General features: G+C 38.5%; 3 protein-coding genes across 3 annotated transcripts; 2 read left to right on the top strand and 1 right to left on the bottom strand.

The window, feature by feature from the left end:
• Nucleotides 1-542: 542 nt before the first annotated feature.
• acsl4a (acyl-CoA synthetase long chain family member 4a) lies at nucleotides 543-12,423 on the top strand. Its single transcript, XM_063877331.1, is given in 16 exon segments — nucleotides 543-626; nucleotides 2,720-3,286; nucleotides 3,387-3,465; nucleotides 3,468-3,563; nucleotides 3,649-3,758; nucleotides 4,573-4,711; nucleotides 4,818-4,968; nucleotides 6,400-6,523; nucleotides 7,142-7,213; nucleotides 7,301-7,440; nucleotides 7,526-7,698; nucleotides 7,776-7,850; nucleotides 8,045-8,233; nucleotides 8,407-8,521; nucleotides 10,534-10,691; nucleotides 11,166-12,423. Coding segments are annotated over 15 exon segments (2,136 nt in total). The 5' UTR covers nucleotides 543-626; nucleotides 2,720-2,929; the 3' UTR covers nucleotides 11,324-12,423.
• On the bottom strand, nucleotides 12,025-15,571 carry nxt2 (nuclear transport factor 2-like export factor 2). The gene is made up of 4 exons (XM_063877333.1): nucleotides 15,328-15,571; nucleotides 15,052-15,138; nucleotides 12,862-13,006; nucleotides 12,025-12,693 (listed from the first exon to the last, which is right to left on the bottom strand). Exons 1-4 carry the CDS (start codon nucleotides 15,343-15,345, stop codon nucleotides 12,509-12,511), a joined length of 435 nt encoding a protein of 144 aa, XP_063733403.1. The 5' UTR covers nucleotides 15,346-15,571; the 3' UTR covers nucleotides 12,025-12,508.
• Nucleotides 15,572-15,701: 130 nt separating this feature from the next.
• psmd10 (proteasome 26S subunit, non-ATPase 10) lies at nucleotides 15,702-20,091 on the top strand. Its single transcript, XM_063877332.1, has 5 exons — nucleotides 15,702-15,950; nucleotides 16,052-16,150; nucleotides 16,964-17,110; nucleotides 18,764-18,930; nucleotides 19,585-20,091. Exons 1-5 carry the CDS (start codon nucleotides 15,837-15,839, stop codon nucleotides 19,736-19,738), a joined length of 681 nt encoding a protein of 226 aa, XP_063733402.1. The 5' UTR covers nucleotides 15,702-15,836; the 3' UTR covers nucleotides 19,739-20,091.
• The last annotated feature ends 58 nt before the right edge of the window (nucleotides 20,092-20,149 follow it).

Genomic DNA, 20,149 nt, shown 5'->3' on the forward strand with positions numbered 1-20,149 from the left:
GAGCAAGTATGTTACTTTAAAATGCTGCAACAGAAATTATTATGTTTAGTTATGATAATTATTTTGAGCTTTAGAAAAACAACTCATTTTACATTTTACATTTTCAATTTACTTCCGGAGAAGTAGTAACTCTCATTTTCCACCGCTTGAGGGCGACATCGAGATGAAACTGGTTTAGTGCATATAACATATTGCAGTATTAAGGGCCCTACATGTTGACGTACAATTACATAGAACAGTAAATAATGAACTTATTGAAAAAATAATAATTGTATTGGTGTTAAAAAGGTAAAAACTGATTAACTGAAACATATCAATATATATGCCTCTTTACAGTGTTTGGCTTTATTTTAAACAAAACAAAAGATGGGGTGTGTAAATCATGGATGTATATACTAAATACCCTTAAAATAACATTATCGACACAACTACGTCACAGGCACAACATCCGAGAAACAGAGGCAGCACTTTTGTCCTATCTGGGCAAATCCGCATCGGCTGCTGATTGGTCTAGAAATATGGAATCAGATGACGTAGTAGTTCCGGGTTTCTAGCTCTTCAGAAAAGGTAACTCTCGGTCATTTCTGGTAGAGACACGATTGACCCGGTTTTCTTCGCCTCTGAAGGTAAGAATGCCTCCAGCTTGCCAGATAAGCAGGGTATCACTCTCTGACTGGCTGCTGTAATCTCATTTCTGCCTAATATCTGTTTGTAGATTTATGTTCTGGCGAATTTGTGTGGACAATGTTTGAATTGGTTTAAACTACATCCTCTGTAGCTAACGTTAATCAACGTGCCAACGGTTACTCAATGATGCTGTACAGCGTGTGGCGGCTTTGTCATCATCTGCGTCGCGCTCCTCAACCATTGTCAAATAACCCGCTAAGTGACGTATCAATAAATACGTTAAATTGTGTTATTTTGAAGAAAGCCAATTGATGTTTTCAGGGGTTATTTTACATATCGGTTCTTATTCATTCAATGCGTTTTTGAACATGGCGTTTTGTAAACATCTTCCCATAAAACAATCGTTATGTATATCAATCATATTACCAATATCCCTTCTAAATAGCTGTGTTGCCCTGGAAATAACACATTCATATGTAATTATGAGTTAAAATATTCCACCTAATTTTTTATATTATCCGGAAACATAGTTGGGTTTAACACACCATGCCTTCTTTTATAAGGGAACCGTGTGCCACAATATTTGCATGGATCCCGGCATAACTGTATTTGCAGATAAGATCATTGTAATGTTCCATTCCAATGCTCAAAAAAAAAAACTAGAAGGACTAGTAGCAGGAAAAATGCTTTATGGTGTTATTACTGAGGAATGTTTCGTGGTTTAAAAGTTGTGTTTTAATGCTGTGAGCTCAAATCCGCAATGCTGTGAAGGCAGACGCACACGTTGTGGCATGCGAACACAGCACCATAATCTTTATTTATCTTCTGGAGTACATCCAGATTTCGTGCCTTTTGTACACGTATAACGTAGCATAGAGCTATGATTCACACACATCTGAATCACGCCATGTGTAAAGTCGGTCTACCGGAAAATGCTGGGACAGGTTACATCAGCGAGGAAGTTTTTGGGTAACGAGCAATTTGTCAGTAGTATGTTGTGAAAGTCGTATATTTCAATATCTAATTTAGGATATAAAAGTAGGTCCTACATGATGGATGTAAACTACCCTTATCTCATTACACATTTTGGTTTTATTCCTTTTTTATTTAGTTGCTCATGTTGAAAACCAGTTTAAAGTGCCATAATAGGTTTGATCAGTTTCATCCCCATCCTTCTGAAACTAGCAAAAAGGCTGAAACGTACACTATTTTTGTCAGTTTAACCTCCGTACCCTTCACTGAAAGGTTATTAGCGAGCAAAGCTTGACCTAAAGTGACCTTACACTGGCCACTGCGTGGGGTGAGCTTCAAGAGTATTGTCATTGGTTGTCCGGCTCAATGCTCTCCGGCAAAACTCACAGTGGTGTGGTCATCCGACATTGGTCAGTCTCCTTACACATCTTCTCCCCCTTCATGACGTAGCTGATAACTTATCCTGTGTTGTTAAAAGGAGGACAGTGTGAACACTATAAGGGAGGGATCTTGTGATAAACTCTAAGTATGAATCACATATAATTGAAACCTGGAAGGCTGACTGACATACAGAAGCAGTCTGGTACAGACACGTTGAGTCTATGATGAATACAGAGTGTATGGTTAGTCAACATAACGCAATCTCACTGTGTGTAAAGAGTAAGTTATTAAGGGATTGGTTTGAATGGCTTTCAGATGATAGATAACCTTTAGTAATGAAATTACCTCTTTGATTCGCAAGCTATGGTTTTGTCAAGTATGCCATCAGACTGTCTTTGGTTACCAACTTCCTCTTGCCGACAGCTGTCCTCACATGGCTGAAAGTGAGTTTTAAAATCAACATTACTTTTTTGCCCTGACTGTACATTAAAACAGGGTTTAAACGGGTACTGGAAATCATTAAACACTTAAGTTTAGTGTGCTCAGAGTTTGAAAGTGTTTGGATTTTTAACAGAGTGCTGGAAATGTAATCATCAATCTTCTGTTAAATGCTGTATTATTGTTTTGTATGTAAGCCATGTCATTTACCTTTGACTAAAGGTGTAGGAACCCTGTTAAATGTGATTATCTCCTATTTGCTTAAAATTCAAAGGTTTCTTCTGCTTTATTCCATCTTTAGGTTCAACATTGTGAGGAGAGTGGACTAAACATTTTCATGCTGTAATTGTTGGATTCTAAAAAGCGTTTACTCTAGAGGGCATTTCTCTTTCTGAGCCTTCCAGTCCAACACATCTAAATCATTTCTGGGACCAGCACACTATTATTCAAAACTATCCTGACCACGGCTGCTCCATAGTTCCCTTCCACACGCTCCATCCCAGAGAACAGTATGGGTCTCCAGGCAGACTCCAAACTCCAAACTGTCCTCCTTTTTCCAATCCACTTTCTGGTATGGCTGTACTCCGTCCTGTCCTTTCTTCCCTGGTACTACATCACCGGTGCTGGAGAAAAAAAAGCTCTGTCGAAGAGGATAAAAGCCCGCTCCACTTCAGGCTGTGCCGAGGGGCCGTACCGCTCCGTGGATCACTTCGATGCCTTGGCCAGGGAGGACTTTCCGGGCAAGGACACACTGGATAAGCTGATGTATCACGCTGTGCAGCACTTTGGAACAGAGCACTGTCTCGGCACCAGAGAAGTTCTGAGTGAAGAGAATGAGGTTCAACCCAGCGGAAAAGTTTTTAAGAAGGTGAGTCATTCCCATCGCTATATTAGTTTTTTATTATTGATGAGGGATGCTTGCGAAGACAAAGATGTCTAAAGTTACAGCTGACTCTTTCCTTTCTTAGCTGATCCTGGGGGAGTACAAATGGCTCTCCTACAATGAAGTGGACTCTATAGTCAGTGACTTTGGGAGCGGACTGGCAGCCCTGGGCAGCAGCCCAAAAGCAGCATTGCAATATTTTGTGAGACGAGAGCCGAGTGGATGATCACTGCCCAGGCGTGCTTCAGGCGCAATTTCCCCTGTAAGTATAAAATAGATAAGATGTTACAGTATGTCATAACTGCTCATTAAATCTTTCCTCACTGTTTGTTTTGTTTTCACAACAGTGGTGACCTTCTATGCCACACTGGGAGAGGAGGCAATCGCATTTGGTCTGAACGAGACCGGAGTTACACATCTAGTTACCAGTGCGGAACTGCTCCAGACCAAACTGAAAGTGAGTTCATCCCTAAAAACTGTAGAAGTGAATCAACGTTGGTCAGGAAACAGCTTGTCTGTTTTTATAAGTAACCCCAGTAATCCTAATCATATGACACTCTTATTTTCTCTTATTAATTCAATCAAAGCTGGTACGAGGAACCTAAAAAAACATGTTGTAATATCAGCATCCGCACTAATGGATGTGCCAACATCTGTTTAGAGAAGTAATAATACTAATGGTAATATAATAACTTTTTACATTTATAGAGGACTTGTCAAGCAAAGTTTAAAGTGATAAAGACCTGATAAAATACCTAAATAAATTATAAAAAAGGGGGAAAATGAAATCCTTTAAATAATTAAAAAAACAACCAGATTTATTTTGAAGCTGGTGTAAATTTTAAATACATGTAAAGATACATTTGAATGCTAATTCACTATGAACGCCATGTTTAATTAAGTAAACACAATTTGGATTGGGTCAAGATCGATGGCTGAGAAAGGTTAGGAAAACAAAACCATGGGAAAAAAAGGAACAGTGTTTAAATATTTACTTAACAAATAGATACACATGAAATCCAGACTTAAGGAAGTTATTTAAATAAAATCAAGAGTAATACAATACATTTTTTAATGAATATGATACATTTCTTTTTGATTCCCTCTTCTTTTAAAAAGTGCTATTTTAAAGTGTTTAGGAGATGTGGTTTTTGGCCATTATAAATATTAGTCAGCAAATAAGGAGCTCGGAAACATTCCTATTTGTTAAAGGAAATCATGTGATTTGACATCCTGTCGTAATAGCTGCTGTGCCCTCTCTTTCTGTCCAGAATGTGCTCCCTCTGATCCCAAAGCTGAAGCACGTGATCTACGTGGGCCAGAAGAAAGTGAGCACAAAAGGCTTCCCGGCAGGACTCTCCATCCACAGCATGCAGGCCGTCCAAGAGCTGGGCGTGCTGCCTGAGAACAGTACGTATCTGTCTGACTCACCTGGGTTCTGATTCTCTGTCCAAATTCAGGGGTGAAAAGCCTCAAACAGGCTCTACGAGACAATAACTGTTTGTTTGTCTCGCAGTTGGGAGGGAGATTGTGAAGCCTCAGCCGTCTGATCTGGCCGTGGTGATGTACACCAGCGGCTCCACAGGCAGACCCAAAGGAGTCATGATTGTCCACAGTAACCTCATCGCAGGAATGACGGGCCAGTGTGAGCGCATCCCTGGACTCGGGTGAGTTTCGGTATTAGTCAGTGTTAAGACTGAACGATTCACAATTTATTGAAATATGTGACAAAATAAATGTTTGTCAACAGGCACAGGGAAATATTTTCCTGATCAAGTTTTGTCGTGCTGCAAAAAAAATATATAGTAGTTTTGTGGAGAGGCTCTTTAAAAAATCAACCCATTATCTTTTTAAATATACCTTTCAATGACAAAAAAATAAACAATCCATACGATATCGTAAATCACAAATCAATATCAGTCAAAATAATCACAATTAGTTCATTGTCCAAATCGTGCAGGCATAGTCGGTTTACATAATCTAGTATCAAGTCTTTAAGGGTAGAAAAGGCTTTTATTTTCCACTTTTATGTTTGAAATCTTAAGAAAATGCTTGAGTTTGAGTATATTCTTTTAACAGTACTTGATATATAACAATCTGATTCAGGAAAAAGTACAAAATACATGTGAAATAGAATGACATAAAACAGAATCTAAAATTAGATACTGTACAGTATAAAAAAAGAAAATCCCAATTTGGGATAAATAAAGCATTTCTGATTCTGAGTAGAATACTGTCTCTTGTAATAATATATAAATATGTTGAGTATAAACAGAGCTGTGTGCTCTAAACATACGTAAGTGATGACACTTCACAGAGCTCGGAGTGGAACTGTTTAATGGCCTTTGGGATAAAACAGTGCCTGGTGGTCCTGGCCCCGCACGACCTCTGATATAGACCAAAACATCCCTTAGTATTTGAAATGAAACAATCCCCTCTGCACATTTGTTTGTTGACTTCAGCTAACCAAGCACTAATTAATGAAGCCCATAACACACAAGTAAAGCTAACATGAACAGCTGTTAAAACAAAGTGCATAAATACACGTCAACATGTCATTCAGAAGGAAAATAAATAAATAAAATGACTTATCGACTTTAGAAATCTTAGTTAACTCAAACGTAAACGCCCTATTAGTTTACTTATTGACTAATAAGGGATCGCCCTGATGGTAAAAGCTTCAGGAGTTGTGTAGTTTTTGTTTTAGGTTATTTAAAAAGGGATTAAATGTTACTCTCAAAAAGCCAAACACTGCCTACAGTCTCTTTATTCATTCATGGTTTAATTCACCCAGTTTTCACAGCTCTTACTCAATAGCGTTTTCTTCAGTCCTCTTTTGCGTTTTCCAACAATAACAACATCGAAATGACAAGATAGTTTTTCCATATACATTTGTGCTGGGAGAGACTTCCAGGAAAAGAATAACCGCCTTCCAGGTTTCTACAGTTGAATGGTACATTTACGAGGCGGTGCTACTCTATTAGCAAGCTGTGAACCAAGGAACAGCACTCAAAGACACTTGGTGTGATAATTGGAAAGAGACACAGAATACCTGTTGTAGCTTTGGCTCTAACCTTCCTCTCCCTGTGTCGCTGCAGGCCTAAAGACACGTACATCGCCTACCTGCCCCTCGCTCATGTCCTGGAAATGACCGCTGAAATCTCCTGTGTCACATACGGCTGTCGGATCGGCTACTCATCCCCCCAGACACTGTCCGACCAGGTACTATACAGCACCAACACCAAGATATGTTGGATTTCATATGCTTTATGTAAGGGATAATGTAGAACAAGCTGGTCATAATGGGGGAATGTAGTCCAACAGAGTGAGCAGCGGTCTTAAATGTAATGATGCTATTTTGCAACAATGGCACACTTGCTGTACATTATCTTTGTTTATTACACAAAAACAAACTAAAGAAATCAAATATTTGAGAGAAAATTTAGTTGTAGATGGTCTTTGTGTTTTCTTTATTATTGATTTATCAAAATAATAAAGAAATGTTCGGATTAAGAAAAAAACTGATAAAAAATAAAAACATTTTTAGTCAAAATTAAGATTTGAAATATTATTGGATGTATTTAAAAGTTATTTATATATTTAGAAAGCTCCTGTTTGAAAAAGAAAGTCTGTTTGCTTTGTTGGGAGATCAGAACCGTGTCCATGGCAACTGTCTGTTATGCATAGCATCAGTATGCTATGTCGTAATGAGCATAATTAACCTGTCAGAATAAAGTATTATTTTGTCATACCGGGGTGCGGTCACTTGCACACTGTTGCCATTAGTTTTTAATCATGGTTGCTGTCTAATGTAATCAGTGCCTTTTTTGTTCCCTTTAGTCCACGAAGATAAAGAAAGGAAGTAAAGGAGACAGCTCGGTGCTCAAACCCACCCTGATGGCAGCTGTGCCGGTAAGAAACCGGCTTTATTTTTTACACTAACTTCCTTTAACCTATTCGTCATCAAATGTATATATTTACCTTTTTTCTCCTTAAAAGGAAATCATGGATCGCATCAACAAGAATGTGATGAGCAAAGTGCAGGAAATGAGTTTCATCCAGAAGACGCTGTTTACTCTGGGCTACAGATATAAACTGGAGCAGATCAAGAGGGGCTATGACGCACCACTCTGCAATGCGTAAGAAACCACCATGACCCCTTTTTTAAATGCCCTTTATAGAAAGGTGCAACTTGAAAAACACACAACCCTCTTGTCTCTGCAGCCTGCTGTTCCGGAAAGTGAAGAAACTTCTGGGAGGACGGGTGAGGATGATGCTGTCCGGAGGCGCCCCCCTCTCCTCGGCCACGCAGAGATTCATGAACATTTGTTTCTGTTGTCCTGTGGGTCAGGGCTACGGCCTCACTGAGACCTGTGGAGCAGGCACCATCACAGAGGGTACGATCCTGTCAAACAGAGAGTGTAAAGATGATGATAAAAGGATATGGTGTTAAAATGTCCTCTTTGTCATACAGTTGCGGACATCAGCACTGGGCGTGTTGGAGCTCCTGTTATCTGCTGTGAAGTCAGACTCAGGGACTGGGCTGAAGGTACGTGTTGAAGAACATATTAACCACTAATTCCTACTTTACTCCGTTAGGACTCCCCAATCTTATCTTTGTTGGAACACCCTACTCTGTTAGAATGTCCCACTGTTTAACCTGTTACTACACGCTGTAATTACACCATGGAACAGAACGTATTTTTAACACCAAGGTAATTACATTTGAACTCTCTGTCTCAGGTGGCTACACCAGGAAAGACAAGCCGAACCCTAGAGGGGAGATCCTTATCGGCGGCCCCAATGTAACCATGGGTTACTACAGGAACGAAAGCAACGATCAGGACTTTTTCGCGGATGAAAAGGGTCAGAGATGGTTCTGCACCGGTGATGTTGGAGAGGTTTACCCAGACGGCTGTCTACAGATAGTGGGTGTGTATGACTCTGGCCAAAGGCTGTCATCTGATAGCGTTGGTAATGGGCTCACCACACACTTAATTTCCCAGCTTTGATCTACACCCAATGTGGTTGAATAACTCCTGACAGGCAGCCTGTTTGTGCTCGATAAACAGAGCACTATTGTAACCAGTTGTATTCTCATTTAGATCGCAAGAAGGACTTGGTGAAACTGCAGGCGGGCGAGTACGTGTCTCTGGGTAAGGTCGAGTCCGCTCTGAAGAACTGCTCCATCATAGAAAACATCTGTGCTTATGCCAACAGGTGAGTGACAGGAAGTAGGATTTCATGTCTTCTTTATTCATATATAGGAATACATGAGATGTACTGTTCAGAGCATTTCTTAGTTACTGAAAACATCTTAACAACAATGAGGTCCAAGTCCCAGAGTGGCCGTTTAATACTGTGGTGCAGGAATGAGTCCTGAAACCCTGGAATCAGTTAGATTTAGCAATTCGGTTTGTTTGACAGATTTGTCAGTATTCTTAAACATTTTTTATTGAGGAGCCTGAAAAAAGACATGTAGGTAACTAGATTTGAGCTATATTTTAAAGTTTGTTCTCAGATGTGGATCCTAAAGACCCTTCATTTGAATGACTGAAGCTTCATGTGTCACTGAAGTGACAACATGAGAATACTAAACGTCATCATGCTGAACTTTAGCAACCTTTTAGCTTAGCAGTGGGGACGTTTCACCTTGCACCCATGATGTAGTTTGCTTTTAAAATGTTAAAGTTTGTTTATAACGTCATAAACAAATCACCTGTTAGCTTTTTTTCTTCTGCTGACTCCATTTACGCTTAGCTATTTATGCTTTAACAATTAAAAAAGCTGTGTTCATATTCTGAGGTTATCCTGCTGAACACAGTGTGTAAGTATCATAAACGTTTGTTTGCCATGGAGCATATTTTCAGCAAGACTCAAAAGCTCTATGGGAAAACCCCATTGAACTTTTCTCAAATGAGCCAGTGCAGTGCTAACTTCCTTCTTCCAGCTCCACAAAATCACTGACCTGATACTTACAGTTTAGGAATTAAATGAAATCCTTCCTCTCAGATTTTGCCCAGGATGAACCAGATGAACTAGCTCAGTGTCTCATGTTGTGTAGGAGATTAAACAACAACCGCTCACTGATGGCATCTTTCCAAAACAAACTTCATAGTATCAGAGGGCTCACCTCTGTGTGATAACACATTGTACACATTGTAACGTGTTCTGCTCCAAACTACAAGACGGAGTCTCAACAACATGTATAGCCAACATTTATGATGCTACAAAATCCTAATTTGTGTTTCCTGTTTCTTATGTGCTTTTGCTAACAATGGCCCTTGTTTACAGCTCCGGTTGGAAACAATAGTGTTTGTTCACTTTCACAAATACTTATCTCACTCTAATCTTGTATGCAAATCCACAGCACTAGTTATCAGCATGCATTAGTTTGCAAATGTATAACTGTGCATATCATACTACAGGGAGTTTGACTATAATGTGAATGCATGTAGTGTGATTACTTACCTAAACTCAACTGTGATATGCATTATTTCCACATCATACAGTTCTTGGATTTAATTGGAAAATGTGTGCCTTGTGTCATTAATCTGGACATCAAATGTGGTTATCGCAGCATCATAACTTCATCATCTCCACATTTAAATATAATATTAAATGTTGTCACCTCACCTCATTCTGACTTTTTAAAAACATTTTCATCTCTTTTTTTTGTTGTGGTTTAGCGATTAGGGGTTTCAAATACACAACATTCATTATTTTAATTTCCTTACAAACAAAAAATGTTAGATGAAAAACAGTAGTGCAGATAATATTGCATTTCCACTAACAAGTTATAATTGAAGCCGTAATTGTAATGCATACAAATAACACTTCACACCTTTTCATGTGTTTACCTCTGAACAACAATACACTTTCAGCCCTTAAGTCTCAAAACCCCCACTGTTTATATGTTATGTTTACTCCAACGGATTCAGTGTTCACACTCGAGCCTGTAGTTCCACAGAAATCTTTGTTCCTAACCTTAAACATAACATTTGTTCAGGACTTCCAGTTCAACTGTGCCGCCTACGCTTCATCTGACATTTACAACATTTTCAGTTATCAGCGTTTCAACCATCACTCAGTACTTTCCCTTCAAAGTTCTGCTTTTCTATTACCTCCTGATCTGTAAACATTTAGCTTTGTAGTTGGTGCCACTTGAAAGATTACTTGAACTATGTTAATCGATCCAGCTTATCAACCTTCATTTTCTTTTGTTATCTCAGTGAGCAAAACTACGTGATCAGCTTTGTGGTTCCCGACCAGAAGAGGATGACAGAACTGGCCAGAAAGAAAGGCATTGTGGGAGAATGGGAGGAGATCTGCACTCACCCCGACATGGAGAGAGAAGTTCTGAAGGAGATCAAGGAGGTTGCTGCTAACAGTAAGAACTGATCATGTGTTTTCATAACATTGGGAAAAAGCTGTCTGTCCTCATCCCTATATTAAAAAATGTGTTATTGAGCCAGAAATGATATATTTTAAACAATGTGTTATTGTTTCAATGCTCAGTTCCATTCATACGAAAGAATGACCTAATTACATTAAAAAATCTCACAAAAATAAGATAATTAGGATTTGATTTAGAGATTTTAACAGTATCAAGTCAGAAGTTACAAATAAAAAAGATAAATCTTTCAAATTAAAGCCTTAAAAAAGACTATAAATAAATGAATTTAAACAAAATAAAATACACATACAAATCTAAACGCCTTGTAAAATGAATTTTTGTCCTTAACTTCCTTATAATCTGTACAGTTTGTACCGATATGTTAGTAAAGAAGAGCATTATTAATTGCACTACACTGTGAAAAATGTATGTGAGCATAACCCTCCTCTTCCTCTTTCCTTCATATAGTAAAACTCCAGCGATTTGAGATTCCAGTGAAGGTTCACCTGAGTCCAGAGCCATGGACACCTGAGACAGGTCTGGTCACAGATGCTTTCAAGTTGAAGAGAAAAGAGCTGAAGAACCACTATATCCACCACATAGAGAGAATGTACGGAGGCAAATAACTGCTCAACGTCACCTAAGAGTCTCCATTGTATCTGTAACAATGTAAAAAATCTTCCCGGTACCCAATTTGATTTTTAATGCTATTTGTGTACCACTGGCGTTGACTTGAATATGTCTTGAAAAGAAAAGCTGTAGATAGTGGTCGATCCATGTGTGCTGCTTTCTATTCTCGTATATATGAGTTCTGATTGTCAAAAGAAATGCACTCAACTTGCAACTTGTATGCCATGAAGAGTCTGAAATCGTTACAGCGCTTAACTGCCATTCACTTAAATCTGCTGGCACCGGTTGTAGCTGATTTAAAGAAAACGTACCACTGTCCTCTATATGTTGCTGATGCTTTGTTGTTACTTTCACTTGAAAATCTGAACAACTGTTATCATCACGGAGGCTTTTTTTTGTCCTGTAAAGTTGAGTACTGATGTTACTGTGCCTTCAGTCTGCAGTACTTGTGTAGTCACGCAGAAGTTTGAGCTAAATTATTTAAACAAATAGGTTTGTGCTTTGTAACAAAAATGGGTTAACTGCCATTTTATGTTTACTTGAGGGGAACTATACCCACCGCGAGATCCACCGACATTGATCATACAGACTAAAACATACATGTGATGTCTGCTTAGCCACTGTTATTTTTCCTGACCAATGTTTTATTTATTTTATTTGTCAACTTATTCAATAAGTAAGACCATGTGTGTGAACATAAGTGACTCAGGAAGCTCAACAAATGCTTTAATATATGAATTGTCAAATAATGGCTTACTGTATACAGTCATTTTGTTGAAGTTCTTGTGGGCACCTTATTTATTTAAGAGCAGGCATGCTTGTCTCCTAACCAACAATAATACTGTGTGTATTTTACCTCAGTTAACGTACAATTTGGTATCATAAGGTTATCCGAAGTGGAGTCTATTCATTTAATATAGGAATGTTTTTAATGTGTTTTTCCAAGTGTTGTCGTGTCAGTGTATTTGCATCATTCAAATCTTTTAAGGGTGCAGACATTGGCCGTCGCTACATAGTTTGGTGATACTGTCTGTATTTATTATGATCACATGCCTGGTTCAACATTTCAAGAATAAACCCTTTTTTTTTTCGCATACTTCGGTCTATGACATTTCATTACAAAAACAGAAATAAACAAGAAAGCATTTACATTATTTTTGGGTGTGTTGACGGGGAGAGCCTCAGCTGCTCCAGTCTTGAAATCGGAAACAATCACTAGCAATCTTCCAAACAGGCTGGTCATTGTTGGGTGTAGCCTGAGCTGTCAAAAGAAAGTTCTGGTTGAAGAAACGCTGTTTGTTCCCTTCAAATTTTACTGTTCCACCAGTCACCACGAGCAGTGTAGTCTGACCTTGGGTTGCTTGTTCTGTGAAGAAAGGGCAGATTGATCCTGGATAAGTGCCCCTTCCATGGAATAACATCACATGTTTGAAGTTATAGCCAAATTATACCGACCATGGCATTTCAATGCTCTGCCTCACATTTAGAATCCCCCTCTTCATTTGAGGATCATCAATGGAAGTTAAAATCTCACCGTGAACTGGCTGACAATCCAGTGTTTGAACTTGGAACTCGCTTGAAGGCAAAGACTCGAAGAAGTCCCCCAGAGCATCGTTTCCAGAAACAGCATTCCCATTCCACACCAAGGTCGCCTTGTCCAGGTAGAGCCGGGTCAAGTTCTGAGACATAAGGAGTCATGAAAAGAATGTTAACAACGATCACAAACATCAAGCAAAAGCAGAAATGAGTTTCATGTACACCCAAAGCCACACTGGATTGTGCAGGCCAACACTTTAATTGACATACAGGGGGGGGGGGATAATCGGAAAATATACAGCGGGTAAAATAAGTATTGAACACGTCACAATTTTTCTCAGTAAATATATTTCTAAAGGTGCTATTGACATGACATTTTCATCAGATGTCGGTAAAAACTCATACAATCCACACATGCAAAGAAATCAAACCATAGATGTCCATAAATTAAGTTATGTGTATTAAAATGGAATGACACAGGGAAAAAGTATTGAACACGCTTAATGAAATGTATTCAATACTTCGTACAAAAGCCTTTGTTGGTAATGACAGCTTCAAGACGCATCCTGTATGGAGGAAGAAGTCGCATGCATTGCTCAGGTGTGATTTTGGCCCTTTCTTCCACACAAACATTCTTCAAGCCTTTAAGGTTCCGTGGGCCTCTTCTATGAACTCTGATCTTTAGTTCTTTCCATAGATGTTCTATTGGATTCAAGTCAGGTGATTAGCTGGGCCATTCTAGCAGCTTTATTTTCTTTCTCTGAAACCAATTGAGAGTTTCCTTGGCTGTGTGTTTGGGATCATTGTCTTGCTGCACCCTCGTTTCATCTTCATCATCCTGGTAGATGGCAGCAGACTTTTATCAAGAATATCTCTGTACATTTTTCCATTCATCCTTCCTTCAATTATATGAAGTTTGCCAGTGCCGTATGCTGAGAAACAGCCCCACACCATGATGTTCCCACCTCCAAACTTCCCTGTTGGTTTGGTGTTTCTGGGGTGATGTGCAGTGCCATTTCACCTCCAAACATGCTGTGTATTATGGCATCCAAAGAGTTCAATTTTGGACTCATCTGACCAGACTATATTCTCCCAGTATTTCACAGGCTTGTCTAAATGTTGTGCAGCAAACTTTAAACGAGCCTCAACATGCTTTTTCTTCAGCAATGGAGTCTTGCGTGGTGAGCGTGCATACAGGCCATGGGGCTGAGTGCACTGCTTATTGTTTTCTTTGAAACAATTGTACCTGCTAATTCCAGGCCTTTCTGAAGGTCTCCACAAGTGGTCCTTGGCTCTTGGACAACTCTTCTGATAATTATTTTCAATCCTCTGTCAGAAATCTTGCGAGGAGCACCTGGTCGTGGCTGGTTTATGGTGAAATGATGTTCTTTCAGCTTCCGGATTATGGCCCCAACAGTTCTCACTGGAACATTCAGGAGTTTAGAAATCCTTCTGTAATCAATGCCATCAGCATGTTTTGCAACCATAAGGTTGCGAAGGTCTGGAGAGAGCTCTTTGCTTTTACCCATCATGATATGTTTCTTGTGTGACACCTTAGTAATGAGAGACCTTTTTATAGGCCATCAGTTGGGACTGAACAAGCTGATATTATGAGAAAAATTGTGACGTGTTCAATACTTATTTTACCCGCTGTATCAGTTATTTGTTTCAGAAATATAATAATATCAAAATAAGGACCCCTCTAATTTGATGTGTTCAATTTGGAACTTTTTACAGTTGAAAACAAATGAACGCACTGCTCTCTGGTGACCAAACTATGTAATGGCGAATGTTATTGATCCCAAACGCATCTTTGACAATTTGAGACTGCAATTCAGTCTCTGATATACACCCATGTTGTAGAAGTTTTACTTCTTTACATACATGTAAAAAGGAACTCTGTATATTAACATTGAACACACAGTATAAGCAGTTAATTAGTAGCTGCTCTATTGGGCCACCAGCAGGTAACAGGCAGCATTTACACCGTGTGTTGACTACCGACTAACTAACCATGACCCCAAACACGTCACTGAGTGGTGCTCTCACTATGGTAGCCTGCAATAGACAAAATACTTACAATTCACCTAATGATTTACACATGTCATTTGACCTCAGACAAATGATTTACATTAACTGGGGTATTGGTGCTTTCCATTTCAGACAACAAAACAAGACCATCACTCACCCTTCTTTTCTTATCCATGCAGTCGTAATAAATATTGACAAATTCTTCTGAATATCTGCATGACTGGTCGACATGGGTCCTGAAATCCTAGTATGAAAAATCAATTATAACATGTTGATCACGAATGTTTAAATCAAACAAATGAACAAGGTGTGTGAGACCGCTCAAAGCATCTTAAAAGGCGCACATTGGAAATTGATGTTAGCTTCTAGCTAGCAAAACAACGCGTGAGCTAGTTCCTTTCATCATAAAGTATACAAAACAAGTCAAACTTACCAGCAGCGGGCTAGCCATTTTATAGTTATATGGAGCGGAACAATTCTGGATGTATTAACTATTATCAACTACGATATTTGAAAAATAATTTCAAGCATCAACTAAGGTGGCTTTATTTTTCATTTGTATCATCCAACGCTGCAATCTCGCCGCATGGATTACTTCCTCTGGTCAATAACTATACCTACCAAAATAAAACTTATGTATGTTCGTTCAAATGCAAAAGGACCTTTGATAGCGTGGTTTCAAGACACTGATTACCATTTTACACAGTTTCTATTTGACAAGTGATCAAAATGTAATTATAATTGAATGAATAATAGAACCAAATAGGAATTCAGCCTGAATCGTCGGGTAGTGCCTTTTACTTTGAACGAAAACATTAACGGAAGAGCGGAAGTAGAGTTCCGGATTTCCTGAGTCACTGTTGTCTGGTTCAAACAACCTGAAACCACCACACTTTGCTAACTACTGTGCACATTGTTTGTATTTTTAAGTTATTTTCAACAATGGAGAGCACTGTATCAAATGTAGAGGTCTGTAATTTAGCTTACACGGGGCAGTTTGAGAAATTAAAGGAGTGCATTCTGTCAGATAAAACGCTTGCCTGCAAAACGGACCAGGTAAGAATGGATGTTTTAAAATGAATACACATGTCAAGAGAACTTCTTCACATTTTTTTTAACAACGTATGGATTTCACACACCGTATTCTGTGGTTTTAGGACTGTAGAACCGCTCTGCACTGGGCTTGCTCAGCTGGACACACCAACATTGTGGAGTTTCTTCTTGACCTGGGAGTGGAAGTGAATCTGCAAGATGATGTAGGCATAACTCTTCCACAACAAAACGTTTTAAAATGTATTGATGTCGTATTTTTGTCCTCTAATGTAATGAATGGCAGTTGTTGTTATATAATAGTGTCCTTATACAACAGCACAACCCAACTTGATTCACACACTCGAGAATAATACGAACCTTAGAGGTGTCTCTTTTTCAACCCTCTTTTAGAGACGTTACATTTACAATAACCATGTAAAGAAAATGTATTAGAATATTTGTTTGCAGTTGTGGAAGAAACACTTAAATAGTTTAAATAGCAAAACAAATATTCTAAATATACACACAAATAAACAGATAAAATAAAAGTCCTGCATTCAAAAGACAACCTAAGTAAAAGTAAAGACATATTTGCCAATACTTTAACTACTAAAGTATAAAATTGTCCTAATCGCCCATTTCAGAATCATTTATATTTAATAACTAACTAGTTGATGTATCTACCACTGCTGGTAAAAGTGGCACTTTAATACAACTTTGTATACTGATGCTGATTATCTTAACCTATGAATTCAATAATGTGTAATTGTGTAGTTTAACTATTTTGCATTAGCGTATAACCTTGGTCTATAAAGTAACGTTAAGATTGTATATATAACGTTTGTAACCTTGTATTTTGTACATTTTAATGTATAGGTGCAATTTCTTTGTCAATATGATGTCAAATTAAGTACCACATTTATATAAATCCAAATGTAATGTTGTAGAATGTGAGCAGACATAATATTGTGTGATCTAAAGATGATCCAATTCACTTTGTGTTTTGGATTGACAACATGTGATGTGTTGCTTTCCAGGCTTTGTGGTCCCCTCTTCACATCGCAGCGTCAGCAGGCAGAGAAGACATAGTGAAAGCTTTAATATCCAAAGGAGCTCAGCTGAATTCTGTGAACCAAAATGGATGCACCGCTCTGCACTATGCCGCCTCCAAAGACAGATACGAGGTAAAGCTCCCACGTTACAGTTACTTTGACCGATACTTCGATCCCATGAAGACAACTGTGCTACATTGTTGTTATCCTAGTTGTTTTCATGATGCTATATTGGCCAAACAATTCAATAACAAATAATCTTTGATGACTTGTTTTTTTACTTTGCTGTTAGGAGCAGATTTAACAAATTGATAATACATACAGACGTGGACGAAATTGTTGGTACCCTTCCGTTAAAATAAGAAAAACCCATGATGGTCACTGAAATAACTTGAAGCTGACAAAAGTAATAATAAATAAAAATGTATTGAAATCAGACATTGCTTTTGAGTTGTGGTTCAACAGAATCATTTAAAAAAACTAAATAATGAAACTGGCCTGGACAAAAATGATGGTACCCTTAAGTTAACATTTGGTTGCACAACCTTTTAAGTGAATCACTGCAATCAAGCGATCTGTGTAACTCTCAATGAGACTTCTGCACCTGTCGACGGGTATTTTGACCCACTCCTCGTTAACAAACTGCTCCAGCTGTCTCAGGGTTTGAAGGGTGCCTTCTCCAGACTGCATGTTTCAGCTCCTCAAATTATTTTCAGTCTTTTCAAGGGGTACCATCATTTTTGTCCAGGCCAGTTTCATTATTATGTTTTTTTAAATGATTCTGTTGAACCACAATTCAAAAGCAATGTCTGATTTCCATTCGTTATTTTTCAATAGATTTTTATCTATTATTACTTTTGTCAGTTTCAAGTTATTTCAGTGACCATTGTGGGTTTTTCTTTCTTTAACGGAAGGGTACCAACAATTTCGTCCACGTCTGTATGCTGCAGGATATCATTGCTATCAAGTTCTTTTTGCATTTTAGTAATATTTAAGAACCAACCCTGACCTCAATGCTAAACGATGATTGAATAAAAACCTCTATGATATTGTAAAAAACAAGAAACACATTAAAGACCTTGTATAAGTTAACAATATTAACAGTAGTGTGGGTTCTTTCTAGATTATACTGGTGTACTCACTAAAGAGGGCACCTAGTACATTTATGATGTGTAGTTTAAATAAATATGTAAAAAACAGACAATACAGACTTGCAATAATCACGATCATCATCATCATCAATCATCATTTTTATAACGTCTCAACACCTTACATTACATACCGTATCTCTCTAAGTTCTGAAGTTGTTGCTCATCATTTTTTAGCCATGGATGTGTACTTACTTACCTACTTATTTTTTATTCTAGTATAACTAATGTGCGCTGTTCTTTTATATATTAATATGTTAGCTTATTCTGTGTTATTGCATGCCTTTTTTTTTTTACCTGCTGTGCCACTTTTGCTGTAACAGTGTAAATCTCCACGCTGTGGGACTAATAAAGGATTTCTGATTTCTAAATACACTTTTTTAGTGTCAAATTGGGAGACTCAAAATGATGATGGTGTACATCCTTTTTCCTCTACAGGGGACAAAAACCTGCAGAAAGTCACGGTCACACCAGACCGAAAATGCATTTACATGGAGTTTCAAATATGACCTGTGGCGAGACATTATGAAACCAACTGAACACGATCTGAAGAAGTGTATTTCAAATAAATAGGAAGTCCCTGAGTGTAAGATACTTTCACTGATGTGTTACTAGCAAAGCTTTCTTCTCTTTTTAGATTGCCCAGCTGTTGTTGGAAAGCGGAGCAGACCCCAATGTCAGCGACAGATACGAGTCCACTCCCCTTCACAGAGCGTCTGCCAAGGGCAACCACCGCCTCATCCAGCTGCTGCTCAAACAGAGCGCCTCCACCAACATCCAGGACTCGCAGGGAAACACACCTCTGTACGTGTGAATACGTATTGGTCTTTTACAACACTGGGGCTTTCAAATACTTTAGGGCAGAGTTTCAAACTACCAGCCCTTAAATCAGTTGTTCTCAACCTGGGTTATTGGAGATATTTCTTGGGGTGGAGAAAAACATCGTTAAAAAATCAAAGGTAGTATTTTAAACTGGGGAATTGCTTTTATATTACATTGGCCTGTAGGGATATCATTTGCATTAGAATATATTTTATCGTAATACATCACACAACCACCCCTAATTTAGCTCTACTAATTTAATGATTCACATCACACTTTAAAGCTCGCAGTAATCAATAGCCAAAATGTTTGGACCCCAAACCTTAAAACACATAGCAGCATACATTGCATCTTCCCCTATATTGGCAGACATCTTATCAATGATGATTGCCTGATTGTCATGGGGGGTATGCAACACTAAAATATTAAAAGAAAACATTGCCCTAAAGTGTAAATTCCACTAAGTTCAAACAATCTTTTCTCACTTATCTTTAGAGGTGTACAGTAATCCCGATAGGGGAATTTTAGTCTTAGATATGTTTACCTAATATAATAAACGTGAATAGAATTTAGCATGTGGTGCACTCACAGTTTCATTTAAAAAAGGAATCTAAAATACTGCTTTTTTTTCCCCAGCCACCTGGCGTGCGAGGAGGAGCGTGTGGAAGCAGCCAAGGTGCTGGTGGAGCATGGGGCCAGCATCTACATTGAGAACAAGGAAGAGAAGACCCCGCTACAGCTAGCCAAGGGCGGTCTGGGCAACATACTGCGCCGGATTGTTGAGGGATGATTAATTTAAAGACACATGTCTCACTCCGAGTGTGTCGTCCCTGGAGTGACAGTCAGATGTGTAACAGGTGGAAGATGTGACGTTGTCAGGGAGAAAAGTTGGACTGTACTTTGTTGCTTTTCAGCTCCTTCGATGGGGCACTGAAACTGCTCCAAACTTGGATGTCTGATCAAAAACACTATGCTGTGCACTTAGTGTGGTTTACCCAAAAAGGCGACATTTTCTTATGATACATTTCTTTTTAAGTTTGACTTAAATGACCAAATAAAATTTGTTTTCAGCCTGTTGATAAAAATAGTTTAGGATGTGTTTATCTGTTGTACATGCGGTCATTAAATCCAGCAAAACATTCAGTATGTGTTTATGGCCAACTCCTGAGTGAAATATCATGCTCTTTAGCTGCTATATGCT

Source organism: Eleginops maclovinus, chromosome 23 (assembly GCF_036324505.1).
Source record: "Eleginops maclovinus isolate JMC-PN-2008 ecotype Puerto Natales chromosome 23, JC_Emac_rtc_rv5, whole genome shotgun sequence".
NCBI classification, from domain to species: domain Eukaryota; kingdom Metazoa; phylum Chordata; class Actinopteri; order Perciformes; family Eleginopidae; genus Eleginops; species Eleginops maclovinus.

What these genes read in the sequence shown, in the direction of transcription:
- nxt2 (XM_063877333.1), bottom strand. An exon ending in GCATGGATAAGAAAAGAAGG is followed by an intron (nt 13,007 to 15,051) that starts GTGAGTGATGGT and finishes CTTATGTCTCAG; the next exon opens with AACTTGACCCGGCTCTACCT. An exon ending in GGATTGTCAGCCAGTTCACG is followed by an intron (nt 12,694 to 12,861) that starts GTGAGATTTTAA and finishes CTTTCTTCACAG; the next exon opens with AACAAGCAACCCAAGGTCAG.
- psmd10 (XM_063877332.1), top strand. Translation starts at nt 15,837, where the DNA reads ATGGAGAGCACTGTATCAAATGTAGAGGTCTGTAATTTAGCTTACACG. An exon ending in TTGCCTGCAAAACGGACCAG is followed by an intron (nt 15,951 to 16,051) that starts GTAAGAATGGAT and finishes CTGTGGTTTTAG; the next exon opens with GACTGTAGAACCGCTCTGCA. An exon ending in TCGCAGGGAAACACACCTCT is followed by an intron (nt 18,931 to 19,584) that starts GTACGTGTGAAT and finishes TTTTTTCCCCAG; the next exon opens with CCACCTGGCGTGCGAGGAGG.